Source organism: Zonotrichia leucophrys, chromosome 1A, assembly GCF_028769735.1.
Source record: "Zonotrichia leucophrys gambelii isolate GWCS_2022_RI chromosome 1A, RI_Zleu_2.0, whole genome shotgun sequence".
In the NCBI taxonomy this organism is placed as follows: Eukaryota; Metazoa; Chordata; class Aves; order Passeriformes; family Passerellidae; genus Zonotrichia; species Zonotrichia leucophrys.
This window is the reverse complement of record NC_088170.1, coordinates 41072027-41096047: the sequence shown is the minus strand read 5'-3', so window position 1 is coordinate 41096047 and position 24021 is coordinate 41072027. Positions and strand designations below refer to the sequence as shown.

Genomic DNA, 24021 nt, shown 5'->3' with positions numbered 1-24021 from the left:
TGAAAAACAAAAACCTCCTCTTCCCTCTCCTTACAATAACATTGTTTCCTTTTTTCTACACTGTTGGACAAAGATATCCAACTGGAAAGCAGCAGTTCATTTTCAAACTGTGTTTGATATTTTCTCATTGAACAGAATTTATATTAAGTTAGGATTTCTTTTTCCTTTTGCACCAATTTTCTTTCAACTTTTATCTTCCAAGTGGCAGCAAGCAAGACAGAAGGTGATATGGTATTACCCTCTTTGTAGAAATAAACGGAGGAAGTCATTTTTGATAACTTTATCAGCTGAGATTGGCACAAGGCCTTTAAGCGAGACTTTCTGTTTTGGATCTATTCATATTTGGACCTGTCATCATTCAGACATCTCACAACTAAGTATCTGGATGACATCCACAGAAGCACTGCCATAAAATGGGGGAAACCAAACCAGACCAACCACACCAAAACGGTCTCAGAAGCAGATTGCCTGTTCCTGCAGCCAAGCACAGCACAAGTGCACGGCTCACACAAAGGACCTGCTCCCACAGCAACATCCAGATACACTCCTCAAAGTGAGTCAAAAGCACAGGCTGGCTCCGTGAACCCTGAACTGTTTCAATATAGGCACAGAAACAAAGAAATAAGGCTTTTCTAAGCACTCTGGACTCATTATTATTTAAAATACACAGGGTCAGTTCGCCACAGGTCTCTATCTGCAGAGCTGTAGCGAAGTCAGCTAGAAGCAAGGCTTTGATTTTTATATCAGGTTCGGGGACACAAGAACGAAAAAGACAAAACGCTGTGATGAAATAATAACTCAGAAGATATTCTGATGACAAATGCATTAAAGGCTTTTTTAAAAAGAATAATAAAAAATTATCCGAAAAGTTGCACGCAGCAGACTTTAAGACACTGGTTTTGGAGGAAAATGTTTCAGAGGAAGGAAATGGGGATCTGCAATGTCCTTAAGGGACCACATCTACCAAGCTTTGCTTCTGGCACGTTCCTTTGGCATATTTACCTCACACTTCTCCACCACGGGCTGCTGGCCGCACTCGGAGCTGTTCCCCGCCACAATGCCAGCCCGCAGGCTCTCGCTGTCGCCCGTGCCCTCCTCCATGGAGTAGGTCTTTGAGTGGTTGGCGCGGCGGTGCACGGGGCCCCGGGCCTGGGCCAGGCTGAGCTGCTTGCGCAGCGCGCGGTTCTCCTCCTCCACCTCCCGCACGCGCACCTCCAGGCTCGACGCCGTGTACCGAGGGCTGTGCGGCTGCGACTCCAGCGGGGACAGCGACACCGGCTTCCCATCTGCACCGCAAGGAAACAGAGCATTCTGTCAGAACACGCCAGCTGCATCTTCCTCTAACACTGGTGTTGTGAGGCAGAGATGCGCTTCACATACAGCCATGTTTTATGCACACTTGGCACTCCCAAGCCATGCTTAAGTGCACGGTAAACTTGGACAAATGCTGAATTCCACGAGCTACAGGTCCTACTAATTTTCAAATCACACCAAAAGATAAGCATGTGTTTCTTTGTTCTCATAGGGCTGCCTGCCAGTCTCTAGTCTGGGAAGACAGTCAAGAACATTAGGATTTAATTCAAAAGCAATTAATATACAGTTAAATATATTTTAGAAATGTATGCAAGATGAAATAATTTTGCTATTCCCACTTCCTCCGCAGTCAAATGACAGCATTTTGGCAACCATTTTGTGCCAAACAGTAGCCCCAGCTGATTCACATGTGTGAAACAGATGGGTTTTATTCACCAACATAGTATTATGTGCTTGCTGAAAAATAAGAGGTTCAAGGTAAAAATGTTCAATACACATGTGGCCCAAATTCTGGAAAGTATTCTGGCTTAAAAAGACTCAGTGGAATTTTCAAAAAAAAATTAAAAAGGTTCAATTCAACACCTTCAAGTAAAGTGTCTCAAAAATGTTTAATGAAAATCAAATTGAAGCAAAGCAAAACACAGTGAGAGTTATCCACAGTGTCACAATTAGGAAGAAATTCCTTTGCAGTGATGATATGTGTCTTACACTAAAGTATTTCTCTGATGTAACTTTCTACTTGCATGTATTAAATCACAAAATTATAGAACTGTAAGATTGAAAAAAATCTCTAAGGTCAATGAGTCCAACTGCTAATCCAGCACCAACATGTTCACCATTAAACCAGGCCCATATCCACATACACATTTTTTGAACACTTCCAGGGATTGTGCTTTTACCATTTGCCTGAACAGCCTATTCCAATGCCTGACCATTAGGTCATTTTTTCCTAACATTCAATAAAATCTTCTGTGGCACAACTTGAAGTCATTTCATCTCATCCTGCCACTTGTTGCCTGTAAGAAGAGGACAACCCTCACATGCCTACACTCTCATTTAAGGCAGTTTTAGAGAGCAAAAGGTCTCCCCTAAGCCTCCACATCTCCAGGGTAAGCCCCTCCAGCTCCCTCAGTGTCTCCTCATGGGACTTGTGCTCCAGACCCTTCCCCAGCTACACAGCTCTTCTCTGGATATGCTCCAGCACCTCAATACCCAGAACTGAAAGCAGGATTCAAGGTGTGACCTCATCAGTGCCAAGTACAGGGACACGACTGGTATTTAATGATTTTTCCAGCGCATACAGTCTCATTGGTTTTATCAAACAAGTAACAGCCTGAGTGGTGTATAAAATGGAAACCATGCAGTTATTGTTTATAAATTCTCCCTAAAAAGTATATTTTTTCACCTACCGACTCAAAACTATCTCCCTACTATAAAGACCTGTTCATTGCTTGTTCTTTTTCATTGTTTCACATTAACATGAATGATGAGCAGTCCTCTGAATTGACTTCATGAAAAAACTGGTAAGGAAATCAAATCCTCAATTCTAATTCACATTGTTGAGTTATAGAGGTGTACACACTTCCTGTTATGTATATAAATCATTATCTTGATTTTCATCATCATCGGGATAGAATATCTTGCATTTCTTGCAGGCTATCTTCTACAAAAATATTGTAATTTATTAATTTATCATTAGCAACGGTTATGGATAAATCTGAGACTGAAAAACAATTTGTCTCAAGACAAATTCTGGAGTTTGGCCACTGACATGTTGAAACTTGAATGCTCCAGCAAATAGTTAATTCAAAATTTAATGAGATACTTGATAAGTCTGAAAATAATGGGTGCATCAACAGAGAAATGTCAACATAAAGAACAGAGCCATGCTACAATTAGACATGCAATAGAATACTGAGTTATCTTTCTCCAGCAAGTTTGGAGGGCCTGGAACTGAAATTGTGTTATTTCTCAGCTGCTGATACTCAAATTAAGGCAACTAAGGCTCATTTGGTTGTGATTCTATTGCATCCCCATTACTGGGCAGCAAGAGTGTATTCTGTAGACACTCTCAGATAAAAAGAAAAACAGCACCTTTTCTCACCCACAGAACAACCAACCTGTGTTATCACCAGATACACAACTACACTGCAAATCTAGCCAGCCAAGGACTTCACTGGCTATCTTAACTCCTCACTTGGTGAACATCCAGCCAACACAGATACTAACTCATTGCTTCCTGCCTTAGTCACTGAATTCTGCTAGCTTCAAATAATTACCAGAAAAGGCAGCAAGGTATGGAAGTGAATCTCAGAACAACATTCATCAACATTTCAAAATATGGAAAAAAATTAAATATATATTTACCTATTCTAGAGACATAAATCATTAGATCATAAATGCTGCTTTCCCAAAATTAAAACTTTTAAAATTTTTATCTTTTAGAAAAGGATACCATTTTATACATCTGAACAATTGCAGATATAGTGACCAGAAAAGTTCAACTGTTTCTACATAGTATTTAGAAGAAATAGCATAGACTGAGAAAGGGACTGAAAGAAAATATCACCTTGCTGCCTCAGACTGAAGTTGCAGCAGCTATGAGGCCAGCCCAGTGTTTATGCAGCCTTGGCTTTAAGCGCCAGTAACTCCACTACTTTTCTCTCAGTAGCAAATATTTCTGCTGGTATGTAAAAGGAGTAAGGAAATCCTCTCAGGAATTAGCTAGCTAGACTCTTCATCTGAAATGTACAACTGTTGAAATGCACTGATTTACTACATAAATTATCTGTGTTTTATTACAAGTTGCTAAGTCCAAGATATTTTCTGAAATTATCTCTTCTGAGTTCGTACAACTGGACAAGTCATGTTTTGTTATTAATACTGCTCACTGTTCTCAGGTGTATCATGTACTAGGTATATTTTCACATCCTAGCTCTCTGCTGCAAAAGACAACATGACAATTCCAGGACCCATGTGAAATAAAATTATAAAGCCAGAAGTGAACAGAGTTTGATCTTAATACTCAGAAATAAAGTAATATTTTTAATAAATTCAGAGATCGCATAACTCATAATTTTTGCACATCTGAGGCTGGCAAGGCTGGTGGCAAGATACTATTTGATTTAGTTCTGTGTGTTTCATCTCATCTCTGAAGAAGGAGTAAGTGGATTAATGTTAGGGACCACTGACGTTTGATTGTATGTGTTGCTTGGTAGAAGAGTTAAACTGATAGCACTGCACTTCAATTTTATAGTTTTTAGCAACTGGCAGAATGCTCTGAGCTGATGTCTAGGCACTTTTTATCTAATCTAAATCAAAATAAAATAACATAACACATAACGAGGTCTGTGTGACTTTGGGACTGAAGATGTCCCAGGGTGCACTACAAGGAACATTACTGTGCTCTGAAGCAAGTAGTGTACTTTTAAATGGTGTAATAAATAATAATACAGCTATTATTTTTATTATTCATTTGGGGTTATTGCTCTATTTTTGAACTTTGGCAGTTTCAGTTTTCAACTTTAGTTGTTTTTTTTCCTGTGTCAAGACTTTTACTTCAGACTTGTGCTAATGCAACAGTACCTACAAAGAACTGCAAAATTCCACTGTCGACAAAACAAACCCAAACACAAAGTGAATAATTATTTCATGGTTGACAGCAGTCAATGACTTATTCTCACACTAGGTCCAACAATTCAGAAAACTTGACAATATGTAAGTTGTGAATTCTGTGGATTATTGAATCTTTCTACATATAGGAAATCACTTGAATTTAAGGTAACAGATTTCATTTAATACTAACTTAAGCAGAATGCCTAGGACACTGGACAAAATAAAGCAATCAGAAAGCAATCCAGCAAAATTAATTTGAAAGGAGAAGGACTGAACTGGTGGCATTTTCTTTCTTACATAGAGAACTTAAAGGACAGGCATTAAAGCCAAGTTCCTTGTTTTGTAGTTACCAGACTTGGGAGAGGTGATAGTTCTGAAAAGGACCCAGTGGCATTGGAAAGTCGCCAAGGGAAGAGGCACAGAGAAAAAAAAAACATTTATCCAAGGGTTACCTGGTTAATAGAGAAAGAAGCAGAGTGTAGGAAAGTAAAATTTTCTCAGATTCAGAGAAGAAAAATGCAGAAGCAGGCATCCCAAGTTTTCCAGACAACCCTGATATGAATTAAAATGCTTACAATTGTGTTAGGAACTGAGGCCCATAAAATTATGGAGCATGTTTTGGGAGGGGTTTTAAAAACTATACATTTTGTTTGTTAGAAGGCACAAACTACGTGTGTTTTGACATCTTGACAAGGTGTAGAGGTTTCTATATGTTTCAGCCATTACTCATACCCTGCCTAGTGGAATCCAATGCCTTTAAAACAAACTAATGGCACTGAACTCTAGGCTGCTCCTTAGGTAAGAGGAAGTTATGATGCCCAGAGACAGTGTTTCAGTCTGACTATAGATACAAGATATGCTTCCATTTCACATTTGTCAACATTTGAAAATTCACATTATCTCTGCCCACTCTGAAGCATAAGAATTTTAACCAAAAGCCAGTATTTTGCAGAAAGAAATGGGATAGCAGGCAACCATGCTCATTACTCTCCCCCTGATAAGGGCTCAAAATCATTTCAAGTTCATTGCACCATTATTTTTTGGAGAGTGGAGTGTAGAACTCCATGGACTCTAATGTAAAAAAAAAAATAAGACTGCAGTCAGGCTACAGAGACATAAAAGCCTGGTGTAAGCAGATAAACTATCCTTTCTATTCTGGAGTTCTAGCTCAGCTTTAATCACCCAACATCTTAGTACTCCATGCACTGCTGCTCAGCTGGCTGCTCTGGTAGGTCCTGGCTATCTGGGCAGCTATGAATGAAGTTCTTTCTGCTGACACTTTGGTACTTTAGATATGTGCCTCCATGAGTAGGTGCTAAGGCATCCCAAAGTACCTATTCTCACACTTATCAATTTTTTCTCTAACAACTTTTTGTGGAACACTGCAGTGTGATCTCAGCTGGAAGTAGAAAACCTTGCCTGAACAACCATTTTAACAGGGAAACATAGTCCAAGCAATTTACTTCAGGTCTGTAAGCACAGAACTTCTTCATCCTAACATGATATGAACCAATGAAAAGCTCCTGCTTTTCACATGTCAGAGGCAGAAACTTGTAACACTGAAAGATGTCACAGTAAGTGCACTGAAGGCTGATGTCCACTTGACAGATCACAAGAAGTAACAAGAAGCCTTTTCATACAGTCCAAACAAGTTTCCTCAGCTCCAAGAGAAGAACTTCTCCCCATCACTATTAAGTCCTTCTCAGGATCTGGCATGGACAACACGTGTTAAGTTACCTGTTATTACTTAGGAGAGGCTGCTTGCACTGGAGATGCCAATCAACCCATCAGGCTTGGACTCAGTCAATACTAATTGCACTTAAGAACTTCAACAATTCTTGAAGTACTAAATTTGTGTTCAATTCCACTGCTGTTAAGGGTACTTAAGAATACATTAACATGGTTTATTGAACCCAAACCTGAACCAGTCAATTCCACTGAAGGTGAGCCTTACTTAAAGAATCACGTTATTGTCTGCTATTCATATACAGGGAAATGACTTTCTGAGTGTCCTTTCCTTGAACAAAATAGCCCTCTACAAGCAGTGGATTCAGAAATTAAACATATCATACAAAAAAACCTTCACCCACAGAACACCAGACTTGCCAAGTGCATTGACTTTGCTTGGCCAATTTTGGCAGCAGAGGGGTTCCACGGGCAGCCTCTGTGTGAAGCTCCTGGAAGCTTTCCCCATGTCCTGGAGAGCCAATGCTGGATGGCTCCAACATGGACCTGTTGCTGGCCAAGGCTGAGCCCATCACAAGCAGTGGTTGCCTAAGGGCTGACCACAAAGAAGGGTAAGAAGTCACCACGCAGAAGCAATCGTAGCCAGAGGAGAGGAGTGAGAATACAGGACAGGAACAACTTTGCAGGTACCAAGGTCAGTGCAGAAGGGAGGTGCTCCAGGTTCAGAGCTAAGATCTCCCTGCAGCTGTGGGAAGACCGTGGTGAGGCTGATGTGCCACTGCAGTTCATGGAGGTCCACAGGAGGACCATATGCCAGAGCAAGTGGATGCCCAAGGGAGGCTGTAACCTTGTGGGGAAGCCCACCCTGGAGCACGCTTGCTGGTGGGACTTGTGACGCCTCCAGGGTAGGGGCATCACCCTGGAGCAGTGTGTTCCTGAAGGACTGTATCCCATGGGACAGATCCATGCTGTAGCAATTTATGAACAACTGCAGCCTATGGGAAGGACTCTCTTGAAAGAACTTTGTGGAGGGCTATGTCCCATGGGAGGGACTCCACATTGAAGTAGGGGAACAGTGTGAGGAGCAAGGAGATCACATGTGGTGAACTGACCGCAAGCCTCATTCCCTGTTTTCCTGCACCATTACAAGAAAAAAGGGAGAGAAAATCAGGAGTAAATTTAATTTGGGAAGAAGGTGGAAAATTAAGTGGGCTTTTTAGATTGAGTTTTATTTCTCACTACCCTATCTCATTTGATTGGTAATAAAAAAAATTAATTTTCCTGAGTTGAGCTCTGTTTTGCCTGTGACAGTAATTGGTGACTGACCTCCTTCTGTTCTTGTCTTGACCCATGAACTCTTCATTATATTTTCTCTCCCTGTGGAGCTGAAGAGGGAAAATGACAGTGCAGCTTTGGTACTTGGTGTCCAGCCAGGGTCAAGCATCTTCTGAAGTCAAACACTTACAAGTTTGGAAATGTGAGAATGATGGTCTCCTGTTCAATCTTTGCTGTCATTCCCTTGTGTTTGCTGACAGGATCCTGCATGATCACCACTTTATTTCCAAAGAATATCAGCATCATTGTGTGCAGAGGATGGATGGTGATCATAGCTATTTAGCAGGTTGTTTCAGCTCATCATTCTGTTTATGACCACACATACCTATCATCCTGTTATGAAAAAAAGACTTATTTATTCCCTCACTTGCCTATGATGTTCATTACTATCCATCTTAGCACAGCACAGGGATCAGTGATGTCTTTTAAAAAGTTTTTAAAGGAAAGGTGGTACTGTCAGTCCCTCTTTTACAGTCAAGCAAGAAGTTGTGGAGTCCTTAACACTCACAGAAAATAGCATTTTCGGATGCACAGCTGAGATGGGTCTGATACAGTTTTTCAACAAATAATCACCTTTTCTGCATTCCAATTTTTCAGAGGACAGCTACATATACAACAGTTATAAGCTTAACATTTCTGTAATGAAGGAGTCTGCAAGTTGGAAATCCAGGAAATGTGGGGAAAAGTACTTAGCAGCCACTTGCAATATCATTGTTTTATGAACACCATGTAATGAAGTCGGTGGTAGAGACAGAAACAATTCCTCAGGGCAAATTTGACTTCATAAATTACAAAGTTGTCCCCTGCCTTGTTCATGACACAACTTCCAGTCTCTTAAATTAACTAAATGGAGGGGTTCAAGAACCACTTTTTCTGCACTGCTGCATTTGCTCTGCACGCAAAATGGGGAAGGGGTTGTGCTGCAGAAAGGCTTTGCAGTTGTACCATCAGTGATGGCATCATGCTGCAGAACTGCAGAGAGCTGCTTATGTGCCGGCTGAGCAAATGCAATTCTGATAGGGATTCTCTAATAGGGATGGTAAAGAGTAAAAGATACCAGGTAAAGAAAAAGCATGAAGCAACAGAATGCAGGAAGAAGATCTAAACATAAACATCCTTCTTGGAAACAGATCTGACTTTTTAAAAATAGTTTGTTTTTGCAAAAGAAATACAGGCTCATTAGCTAGTTATTAATGTTGGTTTATTAGCATATTCAAAACAAGGGCCCATAAGTCTTAAAATATTTGCTCATTTCCTTGTCTAGAATAAAGTAACATTTTTTGTTTGTTCTTCTCATTCTTTCTTTCCCTGTTTTGCATTGCCTTGGCAATATATATGCCTCTTCAAGAAAAGGACTAAAAATAACATTTCTCTCCCTTCCACTGGCAGCAGAGATGTAAGAAAATAATATCTTATCAGAGTGAGCACTGAGGGAAAATAAGATTTTATCAGGGACTTGGCTTGACAAAGATAACATGTTATCAAGAGGGGAACTTGGCAAAGATAACGCATTATCAATATCAGGAGTAAAGCCTGGGGAAAATAATGTCTTAATACCTATTAGATTCTAAATAAGCCATCTGTGCTCTTGACAAATTGTTATTTTCTCCAAGTCCCATTCCTGTAAAGATGCTGATTTTTTTGGCAAACCACTTCTTTAGCAGTTGGGAAGCGAGGGAGAAAGAGCAGAAAAGAAACTCCATCTCCCCAAAGGTAGAGGGGTATTCTCTTTCTGATCAAAAGCTTTGCAGCAGGTCAAGACTGCCAACGTGACAGCCAGAAAGACTCGTATGTGTGGACCCTGAAGTCATATTGCAGGGAAATCCCCTACAACAACACTCAGCAAACACCCTGCAGAGCACCCTGTGACAGGAGGAGAGGGTCAGTGCCCCTTCTGTCCTCTGACCATGCTACCAGGCCTGAGGTGTTGCCTGTAAGGTTTTTGGCAAACACACTTCTCCACAGAAGCAATGACCCTAAGGCTATCCCTTAGCAGTGACTTTTTGTCATAAACAACCTCATCACAATTAGCAGTATACACGTGGGGTACAAATAAATGAGCTCTTTTAGGTCAGTTACAGACACAAATCCCCGTTCAGTTAGAGGTTACCATTCCCACAGCTTAAGCTGACCCAGAGGGTCACAGAGAGCTTCTCACCTCCTGCAGTGCAACACATCCAACTCAGCTTTAGCTGGCCTGAGCCAGCCCAATTGCCTCTGCCCTGAAGCACTGCCCTCTACCACCTCCACCACAACCACTGCCTGGTGGATGCCTGTGCCCTGAAGCTGAAACCTTCTGCAACTCAATTATAAATTTTTAGAGTTTCAGTCTGGATGAATTTAAATAAATTGTGGCACCTCCTGGAAAATGAGAAATCCAATTCATAGTAGGATGGACTACTAAACGTCTTAAATGGCAGAATGTGGGTGAATGCCACTGGTTATTCATAGGAATGGGCAAGCAGGGAATAATTAGAAGGGAAGCTGTGGAGGGCCTGTAGGAGTGTGATGTGAATAATAAAGCACACTTAGGAAAAGGCATATGAATGATATCTGCAGGGTAAGTATTTGTAGCCAGCTGAATTTCCCTGGTGTACAGCACAAGTGGGAGAGAAAACAATGGGATTCGTTAATCTGAAAATTTCCTATGGAAAAGCAGCATCTCTTTTTTCATTAACCATTTGGACTTCTTACACCCAGGTATTCCCTGCTCGGGTGTGAGCTTTGTCTTAAGGTGACTACTGGCCCTGATACAGCAGAATGTATAATCAGCAGCAGGCAGCCATTACAGCTCTCTGAGGTAAAGCATGTGCCCAAATGTGTCACTGCAGCTGTACACACTACTGTGACTATCATTCATGGCATGGGATGTAAAAGACTGGAGCTATTCTATGTTGGCTCCTGCTCAGTAATAAACTGTGGAAGAAACAGGAAGGGGAAAAGCCATCATTTTACAGTGTTTTTTAAGAGGACAGAAAGTACAAGAAATAAGTACATATAAGCTTAGAAAATGTATGTATCTATGTTTCTACAATTGCCACAGTAACCACAAGCTAGAGACAAGCATGCTCAAAGCAAGCCTAGTAGCAGTTAATTCCAATTCTGTTGCTGGTAATTAGCCTCAGCTGCTCATCAATAGAGGCTCCAGCTGATAATTATTAAGTTAAACTTCTGAGCAGTATTTGCCTATGTAAAGCACGCTTTCCCTGCTGAAGCAACAATGGATGCTATAATGCATTTCCTGATTGTACAGCTCTTGGATTTGGGGAACCTGGGCAAGAGAGTCTGCTTTGCATATCCTTCCTCACCCTCATCAGGCCAACCATTCAGAAGAAATGCACTTGCACACACTGGCATCTACAAGCTACAGTGGAAAACAATCCTAACCCTGCACAAGAGGGAAAAATTAATTTCAACCAGAATATTACAAAAGACAGTTCTGCACCTTCCTCTAAACATTTACCTTAACTTCCTTACAACCTAAAAACATGCAACAACTTGTCTGTGACAAGGTAGCCTGGTCACCTTAAAAGACACACAGTAACTCCGGATTTGGTCCATTAGCTCCCAGTGACCACCTTTCAGATGCGGTGGAAAATTCAGCATCATTATGTGATTCTCTGTTAAGCTTTTTCTGATATTACTTCCTGCAGGTCAGAACTTCATTTCCTGAATGTGATACTTGGTCATCAGTAACAGCCATGACCCCCTGATTAACTGCAGTGTCAAGAACACAGATAAACACACACCATGCCTGGATTACATGTATCTCTTCAGTTCTCCACGTTTTCATAATTCCATGACTGATAACACATGCCCAGATCTGCTTAATACCCAAAGAGTTCAGAGGCACAGTCCCTTTAGGGATAAGGAAACATGAAAAGGAATAGGGAAGACTTTTGTGGAATCCATAAGAAAACTCCTTGTGCCTCCATGTAGCTACCCTATCACTTTGGTTTGAGTCGATTGTAGGCTTAACAGACCTGAATTGTCGATTAACCTGTTAATTGTCAATTAGCAGACCTGAATGCTTTTTTTATCAGACAACAAGGAATAGTAAAGCAAAAGATTTATTTATTTGATAATAAAAAATATCAAGCAAAAGTAAATCAAAAGTTTGGCTTTAGGTAAACATGGGAGATGGGTAGAAAAAGGCAGGTCTAAGGTAATGCAGGTGGTCAGCCTCTAGGAAAGCCCCTCTCTTTTAAGTAATGGTTTAGAACTTAGTAAAATTTGTGTGCCTTGCTGGAAGTCACCTGGTAGCAGTGTTACACATCATCTCAAAAACTGACTTTAGGCACATAAACAGAAATGCTGCAGTATTAGTTCAGGCTGGTTGGTGATGCTGAAACCTGCTCAAAAGCTTGTTATATCCCTTAATCTCCCTTGGCACAGAGATGCCATCAGAGAACCATGTGCTCGTATTTTGATTGAGGCTACTGAAAAAGGAACTGAACACTCACTGAGCATCAAGGATTGTTCAAGGATAAATAAGTAAGCAAAAAAATCCAAATTCTGCACCACAGCATTTCTTCCTTAGTAGTACCAAGATCTGTAAAAACCTTCAAATCTTATAGAGCACAAGCCAACAACAACAGATATGAGCATACATACATAAAGTCAAGTAGCACAGAAAAAATTTACAGATCAGTGATTGTTCTTCTTTATAAATATATCTGAAGATTACACAAGCAAATTAGTATCTTTCAGTATTGAGTCTTCTTTTCTCCCCACACATTCTCAGCACTTCATTTGCTGTGACTGTCATTTCAGCCACTTCAGTCCCAAAGAAAAGTGAAGGGAAAATGCAAATAACTGCACATTCAGGACACATGAAGGCTGATCAGTGTTATGACATTTATCTTCACTTATGACAAGAGATAAAATAACTCTGGAGTTAGTTTCCTGTCCTCCTCATGAAGAAAAATGTCATACCAGATCATCATGTACTATATACAGCAAAATTGCTAACACACTTTGCAGAGGAAAGAAACATCTCAGCAGTGATACAGATGGTAGGTTACATGTCATGGCTATGACATCAGAAATGGAACACACATAATTTTAAAACAGTAGATGTAAAAATCAGTCATGGCAGAAGAAATACACCTACAACAAGAGTACATAAATTAGCTAAGGGCAGCTAGTTACTTGCAGAAGTTAAAGTTGTGTTAAATAGCTATGAGTTGTTCATGGAAGTCAACAGTACTTTCAGAATTAGCTTCTGTCGCAGACATTTCTTCATAGAAATCCTTTCTTTGGGATTTCTCCTTCTTCTGGGAAGCAAAGGGCCCCAGAAGAAGAATGTAAACAATTGTTATCAGCTGTTGTGAAATGTAGCAGGTGTCCCTGTGATTGGCTCATCTTCCTTGTGTACCATTAAAGGCCAATCACAGGAGCAGCTCAGGGACAGATTCCCTGGGCAAAGAACTTTGTTATTCATTCTTTCTATGCTATTCTTGGGATAGCTGCTCTCTGCAACCTCTCTTCTTATTCTTTTTAGTATAGTTTATATGTATTATATATCTTATATCAATAAATCAGCCTTCTGATCAAGAAACAAGATTCTCGTCCTTCTCTCACCACAGTGACCGTCTAAGGTCGCTGTAATATCTGGTGACCCCTCGTGTCAGGGCAAAAATTAATTTGATAAAGACCAGAGGAGCAAAATTGCTGCACTGGGAAAAATCCTGTATGTGTAGCAAGTGATGGTTGCTTTGAAGTGACCACAGAAGTGGATTCAAGCCAGGAGCTGAAGAACTGAAGATCCTGATTTGGACAGAGTTCACAGCCAAGGCTGACCACAAAGAGAACCTTCTTCTGGAACACCTTCAGGAAGATGTTCGCAGAGCTGGCCAGAGCAAGCTGGACATTTTCACAAGGTAATTTTGTCTTTTCCCTTCCTGATGAACCAGCCCTTCGTAGTTTGTGGCGGTTGGTATGGCGAACACATGCCTTGGAAGAAGAGGTTCAGTTCTCCCCTTCAGAGGAGAAACTTATTGCCCTCTGGCAAAAATGGTGTAGAGAAGATGGGATTTTTCTGTCAGCAACAGATCTCTATGAGTTCTTTCGATGGGCAAAGCTTTTTGAGTTCTTTACTCATGTCCTGTATGCCTTGGATGTTTTTGTCTGGGAGTGCATGAACTCCATTTTTCAGTTTGTCTGGGGCCAGGAACGTGTTTTGCCTTTTATCTACCCAGCATTTCTAAAGCTCTTCCCAGTTTTGAAACGGAGAGCAGCTGTTTTTCAATGGATTTCTAACTGTTATGGACAGGCTCCGTTTCCACCGTCCCCGGTGGGAGAAGACCCGGCGGGGGATGAGTGGGGGCTTCCCAGCCCCCTGTCCTCAGCGGGAGAAGACCCGGCGGGGGATGAGTGGGGGCTGCCCGGCCCCCCCTGCTTCGCGGCGGGGGGGGGCGAAACTGCGCCGAGCGAAGAAGTTTTTTTTTACTCTTTCCCCGGAGCCTGCGCAGACGGAACCTTCTCCCCCCCCTCCTTCTCTCTCTCCGGGGGGATGGGAATGGGCGGTCCCGCTCGAACCAGTGCCGTTGGTGCCGCCCCTGCCAGCGCTGCGTCCGCCTTCAAGACCCGCCTCACCGGCGCGGCCGCCACTCCAGGCGATCCCGTCTCCGCCTCTCCAGGCAGTCCCGCCCATGGATTCACAGGCCTCCCCGCCCCTGCCAGCGCCTGCGTCTGAGAATGCAGAAGAGGCACTTCCTGTGGCTGCTGAGTTGCTAAGCGACGACGACGCGTCTCCAGCTTCCGGCTCAGCGGAGGAGTTGTTCTCTCCGGTCCCTCCGGCCCCTCTGCCGCTTCCATCGGCCTCCTCGCCACCTCAAGCCGAGACGGTCCCTGTTCAGGATGGTGCTGGAGACGGCGCCGAACCTGCGGGACCCTCGGAAAAGCCCGCGGCCACTCCTACATCCAGCGAGATTCCCTCCCCGGTTCCGGCTTCCCCCCCGCTGCCTGCACAGGCTGCCCCAGCAGTCCTGCCGTTGTCGGAGGCTGTGTCCTCCGTGTCGGCGTCAGAGACTGCCCTGGAACCGGCGGCTTGTTCGAGCTCGGACCATCCCGGACCGGTTGCTGTAGCAGGGGCCCCGGCGGCTGGTCTTCCCTTCCGTGGAGCGGGGGCTGCACGCCAGCTGACTGGGGGCACAGCCCGTCTCCCTGCTTTTAAGATCAGCATTCTCGGCGGGTTCGGGGGTGTTTTTTCGGGGATTGTCCCATGGAGGCTGCCATCTCTGCCGCCTCTCTTGCGCCCTAGTGGCGGGGGGCAGGTGCATCCCGAGAGCTCTGCCTCTGATCTCCAGCCCGGAGGGGGTGGGAATGATGCCATGGGGCGGATGAGACACAAACCCAATGCATTGCAGGGGAAGAGGGCACAGATGGAGGAGACCATAGCTGGTTTGCTGTGGGAAACAAACATCTCCAGACCCCAGATGGGATCTCTGGGGGAGGCTTCTATTTCCCTGCTGCTGGCATGCCTCAGTGGTTTTGGGGAAAGGAAGCGTGTCCCCACTCGTGCTGCCATTGTACTGGCAGCAGGGTGCAGGCCTGTGGGAGTGCAGAGCCTGCCTCATGGGTTTGGCCTGGGCCGTTGGGCTCAGGAAGTTTTTGGGCCAGGGCCAGCATTTGGCCTCTTGGTGTTACTGGGGGTTGAGGTTTCTCCTACTGGTCCTGGTCCCCCTTTGTGGGCCAGTTTTGGGGTTCCTGGTCCATCATGGGCCAGGGCCCCCAGGGCCTTTCCTTCTCTGGCACTGCTCTGCTCTGCTGCTGCTCTTTTCTTTTTCGATCACAAAAAAAAAAAAAAAAAAAAAAAAAAAAAATAAATAAATAAAAAAGATTGAAAACAGTGGGCAGCAGTTTTGAAGCACTGAAGCATTGAAGGGCCAGAAAAGGACATTCTAAAAGTTGTTCAAGTTGTTTGAAATAGTTGTAAGATTGTCAATGGTTTGTGATAACTGTTGATGGGACTTTTGCAGCAAGCCTGTTTTCAGGACCGAAAAGGACTCTCAGATATCCAAGAGAAACAACTTCAGCTCTTGGACTGTTCCTGAAACCCAGCTGCTTGGACTTGAATTCTCTTTGCATTGTTTTTTGCATTTTTTTAGATTGTAGGATTGTTTTAGTGATTTATTAGTATTGTATATTTTACAGTTGAAGAAATCTCCTGTTCATTTCACATCAGCATTTTTCTTTTAATTTATACAATTTAGAAGGGTGAGATGTCGCAGACATTTCTTCATAGAAATCCTTTCTTTGGGATTTCTCCTTCTTCTGGGAAGCAAAGGGCCCCAGAAGAAGAATGTAAACAATTGTTATCAGCTGTTGTGAAATGTAGCAGGTGTCCCTGTGATTGGCTCATCTTCCTTGTGTACCATTAAAGGCCAATCACAGGAGCAGCTCAGGGACAGATTCCCTGGGCAAAGAACTTTGTTATTCATTCTTTCTATGCTATTCTTAGCATAGCTGCTCTCTGCAACCTCTCTTCTTATTCTTTTTAGTATAGTTATAATGTATTATATATCTTATATCAATAAATCAGCCTTCTGATCAAGAAACAAGATTCTCGTCCTTCTCTCACCACAGTGACCGTCTAAGGTCGCTGTAATAAGCTTCAGTATGGCCAAATATCTATCCAAGGCTACAACAAATTTTTGGTGATCAGACTCTATTGATATGTAATATGGAACCTCCTTTTCACACTAACTTACTCAACTTTTACCTTTTAAAAAGTACTTAGCTTTAATATGGAAATGCTCCTTCTACAAAGATATGGTAAGTTTCTAAGAACTGATTTTTTATCAGATGTATCTGATTGCTATATCACCTAAACAGAGATTTAACTTCTATCAGTGATTTAAGTTTCCTATAATACATGAGGAAAATACTCTTTTTTATTATATTGTTATTTTGTTACAAAACTGAAGACTGTATAAGAAACATAATCCTCTTTCAAGTAAGCAAAAGGCAAAACTTGGTGACTGACGAAAACAAGTGTAGGTCTAATGCTGCATGATATGTGCATGCGTACAGCACGGTGGTGTTACTCATTTTTATCTTGCACCACAAATACACCCAGTGCTGTACTGCTTTAGGTTAGAATGTGGGCTATGTCCCCTGTGCCCCATCACAAACCTGCTGAGCTTCCTGTGAAGCAAGCAAAAGAGATTTTTCATTTTCAAGCAGCCAAAAGTTTATTAAGGTTAAAACCAGCGAACTGGGAGCAAGACTTAGCTGTTCTGCTTACTAAGGGTTTGTCTTGAAACAGATGAGGGGGATCTTGGAGACTAATTCACATTTCTGCTGTGCTGCACAGAAACATCTTAATGCGCACTTAGGATCCTCAACTAGATTTCTGAAGAATATGCCTCCTCTTGTGTGTGGCAACACTGAGGTTAAGCCCTACTGACACACTTATTTACTAATATAAAAGAAAGTTGCTTTACTCAGAGCAGTAGTGCTCAATATTGACAGGATTTGCATGCTTTTAAGTAAACATTTCTTTTTTTTTTTTTTTTTCTCAAATAGATGTCTAGTTTCCCAAGTTTTCATTACCTCCAGGTGTTCCCCTCAAAAGCAGTATGACACCTCTTTAGTAAGTACAAACAACACAGGATTTTTAAGGATGCTCTTGTGAGGTGAGACTGGATACAGGGCCAATGGCCATCATCTTTCTACACTGATATATGCTACAAACTAATTGATGTCTAGGGCAAGTTTCTGTGTTGGAGTAACGGGAAGATGAAGGCAGAGGCATTTACGAAAACTACTGTATTGTGTTGTGTCTAGAGGTCAATTACAGTCCTACAATTGTTCTTTATTCTGTTGACAGATTTGCACTAAATGTATTTCTCCATCTTCCTTTGTTAGTGTAATTATAGGTTTATTCACTTCTACCATTTGAAATATCTTTTATCTTAACATCTTTGCGGAATAGACAGAGACTTGACCAAAATTGTTGCATATTGAAAAAATACAAATTAACATACCTTATGCCTAAAGAACAATCAGACGTGTTAAAAACCAATAGATCAGCTACATAACAAAAATGCTGCAACCTTAAAAATCCTTTAAAGGTCAAGCAAAAGAAGAAACAACATGATTGGAAAAGAACAACAGAGAAAAAGGTGGCTTCGTTTCTCACCTGCTCCCATCTTGTTTCAGGAAAAGGGAAGGATCTTAGTATTTTTAATTATATATTCCATATAAATTTGAGCTAAACTAGACATGGAAATTAGCTGTTAAGAAGTGACACTGGATAAAGCTGAGGACTGAAAGCTAAAGAACATTGCTTCCATCACCTATATTTTCTCTCAAACATACCCTTACAGAAAGTAAGGAATCTCCATCTACAACATGGACTTCTCCCTTCTAAATTACAACCATCTACCCAGGAAAAACTGAGGCAGGCAAAAGACTAAGAACACTTTATAGTCCTATTACTACAAAGTTTACTTTCTAAATTATGCCTTCTTCTGGTTTTAACTATCACTAAAACAGTACAGATACTGAGTTGTACCACTCCTGACTTTATGCTTTCCTCTGAAGAAGATCCCTTATGTCTAACATTATATATGTATCCTGTCCCTTATGGTAAAATTCCAATAGACAAGACATTCCAGTGTGACTTCTCCTGTTTGGAGAGAGTCTTTTCTCTCTTGAGAAATTGTAACTTCAGCAGGTACACATTTAAAATTCACACTAACACCTTACCCTAGCACATTCTATGGAAATTATTTGGTTTCTTATTTGATGAGCACAAATGTTTATTGTGAATTCCATCAGACAATGCTTTTCTTTCTTTTCTTGAATAATCTGACTGCATCAAATCAACAAGGAAAGCTGTATTAAAACTGTATTTAAAGTCTTGAAATATTTTAGATTTATTGGAAAGTCAAATTTTGGACCTACATGAGAAAATATCAATGCTATTTGCTTGCTTCTTTTGCACTAAGATCTCGCTTTCATCCCTGCAGCAGAAGCTGAAAAAACACCACCTATCATGATGAAAAAAATCAGAAGACAAAGCTTTTAAAACTTATCATTTTAGATATAGTAAATTATGCCCTTTGAACTAGCAGTGCAAAATTTTTCTTAGGATTGTTCAAATGCCTTATGCTTTACCATGACAGCAGATACATCAGGTAGGCTGGGTAAACAGAAGGGCCAGCACCTGTGACAAGTCTGCGACAGTTATGGGAAATCCCTCAATTCAGCCTAAAGACAATTATGAGAATCCTCACAGTTGTCAGGCATTTAAAGGAATCTAAATACCCTTTAGTAATCTTCAGTAAAACTTGAAAGACTACAGAATTATACCTAATAAAATAATACACAAAATTAACAAGTATTTATCATGATTTTGAATTACTGAGGGTGTGTTTATTTTGGTTGGAACTATCCTTGAGAGGGCTCTGCAGGCAAAGTTTCGTACTGAAAAATGTTATTTTCACTGATCTCTCCCCAGTACATGTTATGGGGTTCTCTCCTTCTCCAAAGGAGAAGCATTCAAAAGATATCCAGATTGCAGGAAAGAATGATCAAATAAAGGTAAAATGCCATCATTTCTACTGTGTCCCACTATAGTACTTAAAAAGCTGAAGTTTAACTCTGCCAAGCATATAAACCTCCAAATCTGTTAGACAGCAATTACCATGTATTTAATTTCACAGCTGTGCCTTTTCCCTTTTTGATTCAGCTCCACAACCTTTTCCTGCTTCTCTTGTTCAATCCTCTTGCATCTGGTTCATAATCAGGTCCTGATGATCCTTAATGCCTTGCTTTCAGAGCCCAGCATTCTCCCAGTTCCTTTCTCCATTTTGAAATTTCTGCAAATTCTATCTCCATCCTCTGTGTGGCTGTGCAGAGTGTAATCCCTCCTAATAGGCTGATGCTGATCCTGCTCTGTGGATTAAGCAGTGTAAAATGCCTATGTAATGAATTCATACCTTCCAAACTGAGCAGCCCAGGTATATCTAATCTAACCAACTGGCTTTTATCAGCTGCATACAAGAGATGTGAAAATAAGCTTAATTTCAAGCCTCAGTCACATAGCCACAACCATGTTATTATTTTTTGTATTTCACAGAATGAGCACTTGTGAGGAATTCTAAAGTGCACTCTGTAGTTATACATCTCTAGATTTGGTATGGCTCAAGATTCTTTGAAAACTGTGAAATGACAATATTTTCATGCCTAGTTTTGATTATTTCTCTTAAAAAGAGAAAGGGAAGAAATATTACTGAACTTCAAGTGCAATTTTGCTGCTTTCTTCTTGTGAAATCTGTATTCCCATGCCAGATGGTGTCTGAGTTATCAAAGTTATTACCCTAAACTCAATTAGGGAAGAATGAAAGTAATTAAGTAGGGGGTGAAGTGACAGAAATATTCAAGATATAAAGCATCTAATATGGGTGAGGACTCTCTAAATTAGATTGAAATTCATCTATAAATGCAACCTAAAACAGAACAGCTTGAGCCTTCACTTTTAAATATTCTAAGACATTGTGCAAAATTCAGTACTTGCTCAAGTGGGCACAAATCCCAGTGACACAGTGGATGTAGAAGGTGGGAGTAATTTTTTTTTTCTTCTGGAGAGCCTATTAGTAGCAGTCACCAAAAACACTCTGAAACAGTTACAGCTCAAAATGCTCCTCTATCTGTTGTGGAAAGGTTTTTCAGGCTGTTTTGTCAACTCAGGAATGCTTGTTTCCTCTCTTAATCCTGGCTGGTTTGTACTCACCACAGCAAAAAACCAATTACAGCAAATACATTTTACCATAAAACCTGTGAAGTAGACACCACAGAGGTACTGTTAACACTTTACATTTCTTTTTTCTCTCCCTGTTTGCTTTTCCTTCCATGAATCAAATCAAAAGTTGTCACTGAGCTACAGGTATGACCAAGAACTGTGGCTACAGGTTTTAAGATGAAACAGCCAAAAATTATTTCTAACCTACTGACGATGGTCTACTTATAGGAGAAATATGTAAGAAAATCCAATGAAAACAAATCTTTTTTACTTACCAGCAGCCACTTCTGCATAGCTTCAACTGACAAGAATCATGTTCATAGATAAAACTAATCAGGATTATTTGCTAGTGCTCTGCAGGCTGTTCATTCATTTTCTCTTTAACAGATAGATATATAACCAAATTCTCAAGATAAGTGCAGATGAAGGATGGTAAGGAAAATACTGTTTTGTTCTGGAATGCTCGGAACTGGAGCTGCATAACTGAGAGAAGAGGAACACACACTGCTTTAGAGAACAGGGATGTAGATGGTGCTACTGCCACAGGTAAAATCCCTGTCCAGAAAGGAAACAAATTAAATCCTAATCATGCTTGTAGCTCTTGCTCCCCCACATACCATAACAAAGCAATACCATACGATGCCATGCCATACCTAAAAGTGCAATATGGAGCAAATACAAGAATTTCAAGGATAAGCAAGTGTAAGTTACAAAATACCAGAAGTACTTCTGCCTTCATTTAGCTCATGTGTGTATAGCAGAAATAAAAGAAATAAAAGCAAAAAGCACTACTGCATGTACTACCAGGAGAGATGCAAGCCTTAATAATGGTTCCAGTTTGCAGGGCACTGAGCTGGCAAACTGCAGTGCCATGATACATGTGCTTAAGAAAGCTCTTTTCCCATCACCATAAAGAAAGGACTATTTTTAATGTACACTATTTAAATGTTGGTCTTAGCACAATGTCACAAAGGTTACAAACCTCTGTAGGAAGGGACTGCAGCAGCTCCTTAGAAGGAAGAGTAGAAGCACAGGCAATGAGTATGAACTTCCTAAATGAGCTGGGGCACAGCCTAAGGGAATCTGCCTTCAGCTACATCCTTTCAACAACAGTGGCACACACATTTCCTGAGCAGGGCTGCTCTCAAAGGCTATGCTGGGACCAAAAGCAGAAATATTCTAAAGACTAATTTCTGCAGCTCAAGAAAGAGAAAGAAGGCTTTGGAGTACAGTCATAGCAGAGCTGCCACTTGCAAGTCTTAGGAAATATGATCCCTGACAAGTAAAGCTGACTTATGCCACTGGGAACATGAAAAAATGGATCAGGAAGAAATGGAGAAAAATTCATGACTGGAGACTTTTGTCTCTCTCAGGAACTGATCCACCAGGGTCAAAACAGGACACTACGGAGCATAAGGGACTGCTGCATGTACGGTATAGTCATGTCTATCAAATGCTTCTAGAGGGAAACAAAAACATCCATCTGGAATTGCTATCAGTTCAGCTGCAACATTTCTGGAAATGCAGTAACATGATGGCTTCATGAGCACTGCAGTTTAGGACAGCTACAGCAATGGCACTTCCAAGTGGTGTATGAGAACTTTCCTTCTGTGCCACAAGGGCAGCATAAAGGGCAGTCTGCAAATTGTTCCCTTTCTGACCCCCAATAAAGATACCAATAAATCACTACGAGTGTATCTTGCCAACTGAATTTCAGTGCTTGGAAGATTTTGAACCCAGGGCACAGTACAGTGATGGGCTTATATATGTCTTCAGGAAAAAGAGCTTAAACTATTAGTGCAATGGAGTATGCAGAGAGCACTGAAGCGCTGCTCCGAGAAACATGAAAATCAGTAACTTGAGGTCACATTTCATATCTGGCTTTGTAAAATGGAAATAGCAAGAAGGAGGCACAAATCCAATTTAAAATAGAGAACATGAACCAGAAAAATAAAAAAAAAAAACATAATGAAACCCAGAGATGGAGCCGTTAAGACAAAGATGTCAAAAACACCTATTGGGTCTGAGATAAGCATAGCATATGCTGGCAGATGCTGACCCTAATTTCAAATTTACTAAAGAAAAGCATCTGATAGACTTTTGGTTAATTTGTTGGAAAAAGAAAAAAAAAAAAAAAAGAGCACACAAACTCTTTAGACTTCTCAATTTTAGGGAAACCTAAAAATCAATGTATTACTAAACTCACCTATCCTAGTTTCAGGGGACAATGAAATCCTAGTAAACTACTCCCTCAAGCTTCTGTAATGTTGACTTACTCAGAGATTTAAGAAATAAATCTAAACCAATGGATATATTTATAGAAGAGCAATTCTCCATAGCAGTGACATATTCATCAGCACTTTCTTTGAGAGAAAAAGAAAACTACTAACGTCAGTAAAAAGAGTGGTGACTCCCTTTATAATTCAGATGAGGGAGAATCCTACCACGCATCTAGTAGGCCAAAATTATTAAGACAGTGATTAAGAACTCTTTCCCAGAACAGCTTGCTCTGCCAAACCTATATTTTTATCTTTTTTTGAAAATAATTTATTCCCCAGCTGTCAAGAAAAGTCTAGCAATGAAAAACTTTTAAATTTTCTTTTTTTTTTTTTTTTCTTGTTTCTCATTCCTAATTCCAGTGTAGACTGAGAGAAGGAAGAATGAGGAGCTGGAAAAGCACTCATAATTGTTTTTCTTTAGGTGATAGAGAAGATAAATATTATTTAATTTTTAAAATCCCCCATATTGGTACTTTACAATGAAATTATATTATCTGGAATTTTTTAATGTCTTTATACCATTTTGTAAAAAAATAAGATCTTGAAGATCACGTAGATGACTTAGAACCACATACCATTAAAATTAATAGCCACTGAGGAGCCTGAGAGGCACAGATTGCAGGTAGGTACACTTTTAGGAATATATCCTTATTCAAATTGCTTAAATGGCTTTAAAAATAAAGTCATAACAGCCTAACTTTGTTCTTGAACGTGGGATTTAATATTGTTTTGAACATGCTGTCCGAGGACTTACTACAAATCCATTCTGATGGGCAGGCACCTGCCAATGCTCTGTAAGTACACAAGCCTCAGGAAATGCAAGGGCTGCTGAAGGAAGGGGGAGAAAACCCACAAACCTGAAACAAGGTTTTTATGCCCATGGCTCCTACTGAAGGGTTTGACCATATCCAGTTTTTATTTTGGTGTGTACTGCAACAATTTGACTTGGAAGATGTTAACTTCTGTCTTACATCTATTATACTGATAATGAAAATCATGCCAAAATTCAAATTTGAACACTCTTTACTATTTTAATAA

General features: G+C 40.9%; 2 protein-coding genes across 3 annotated transcripts in view; one reads left to right on the top strand and one right to left on the bottom strand.

The window, feature by feature from the left end:
* LARGE1 (LARGE xylosyl- and glucuronyltransferase 1) overlaps positions 1–24021 on the bottom strand; it is a 276230-nt gene that overhangs the window by 139402 nt on the left and 112807 nt on the right. For both annotated transcript variants that reach the window (XM_064702500.1, XM_064702499.1), the window contains one exon: positions 1003–1286. In XM_064702500.1, the coding sequence (XP_064558570.1) occupies positions 1003–1286 (284 nt within the window). The remainder of the gene's footprint in view (positions 1–1002; positions 1287–24021) is intronic.
* On the top strand, positions 13498–15798 carry LOC135457620 (uncharacterized). The gene is made up of 2 exons (XM_064732327.1): positions 13498–13832; positions 14225–15798. Exon 2 carries the CDS (start codon positions 14268–14270, stop codon positions 15777–15779), a length of 1512 nt encoding a protein of 503 aa, XP_064588397.1. The 5' UTR covers positions 13498–13832; positions 14225–14267; the 3' UTR covers positions 15780–15798.

Bases quoted from the DNA above. Each gene is read 5' to 3' on its own strand.
- LOC135457620 (XM_064732327.1), top strand. From the start codon at position 14,268: ATGAGTGGGGGCTTCCCAGCCCCCTGTCCTCAGCGGGAGAAGACCCGG.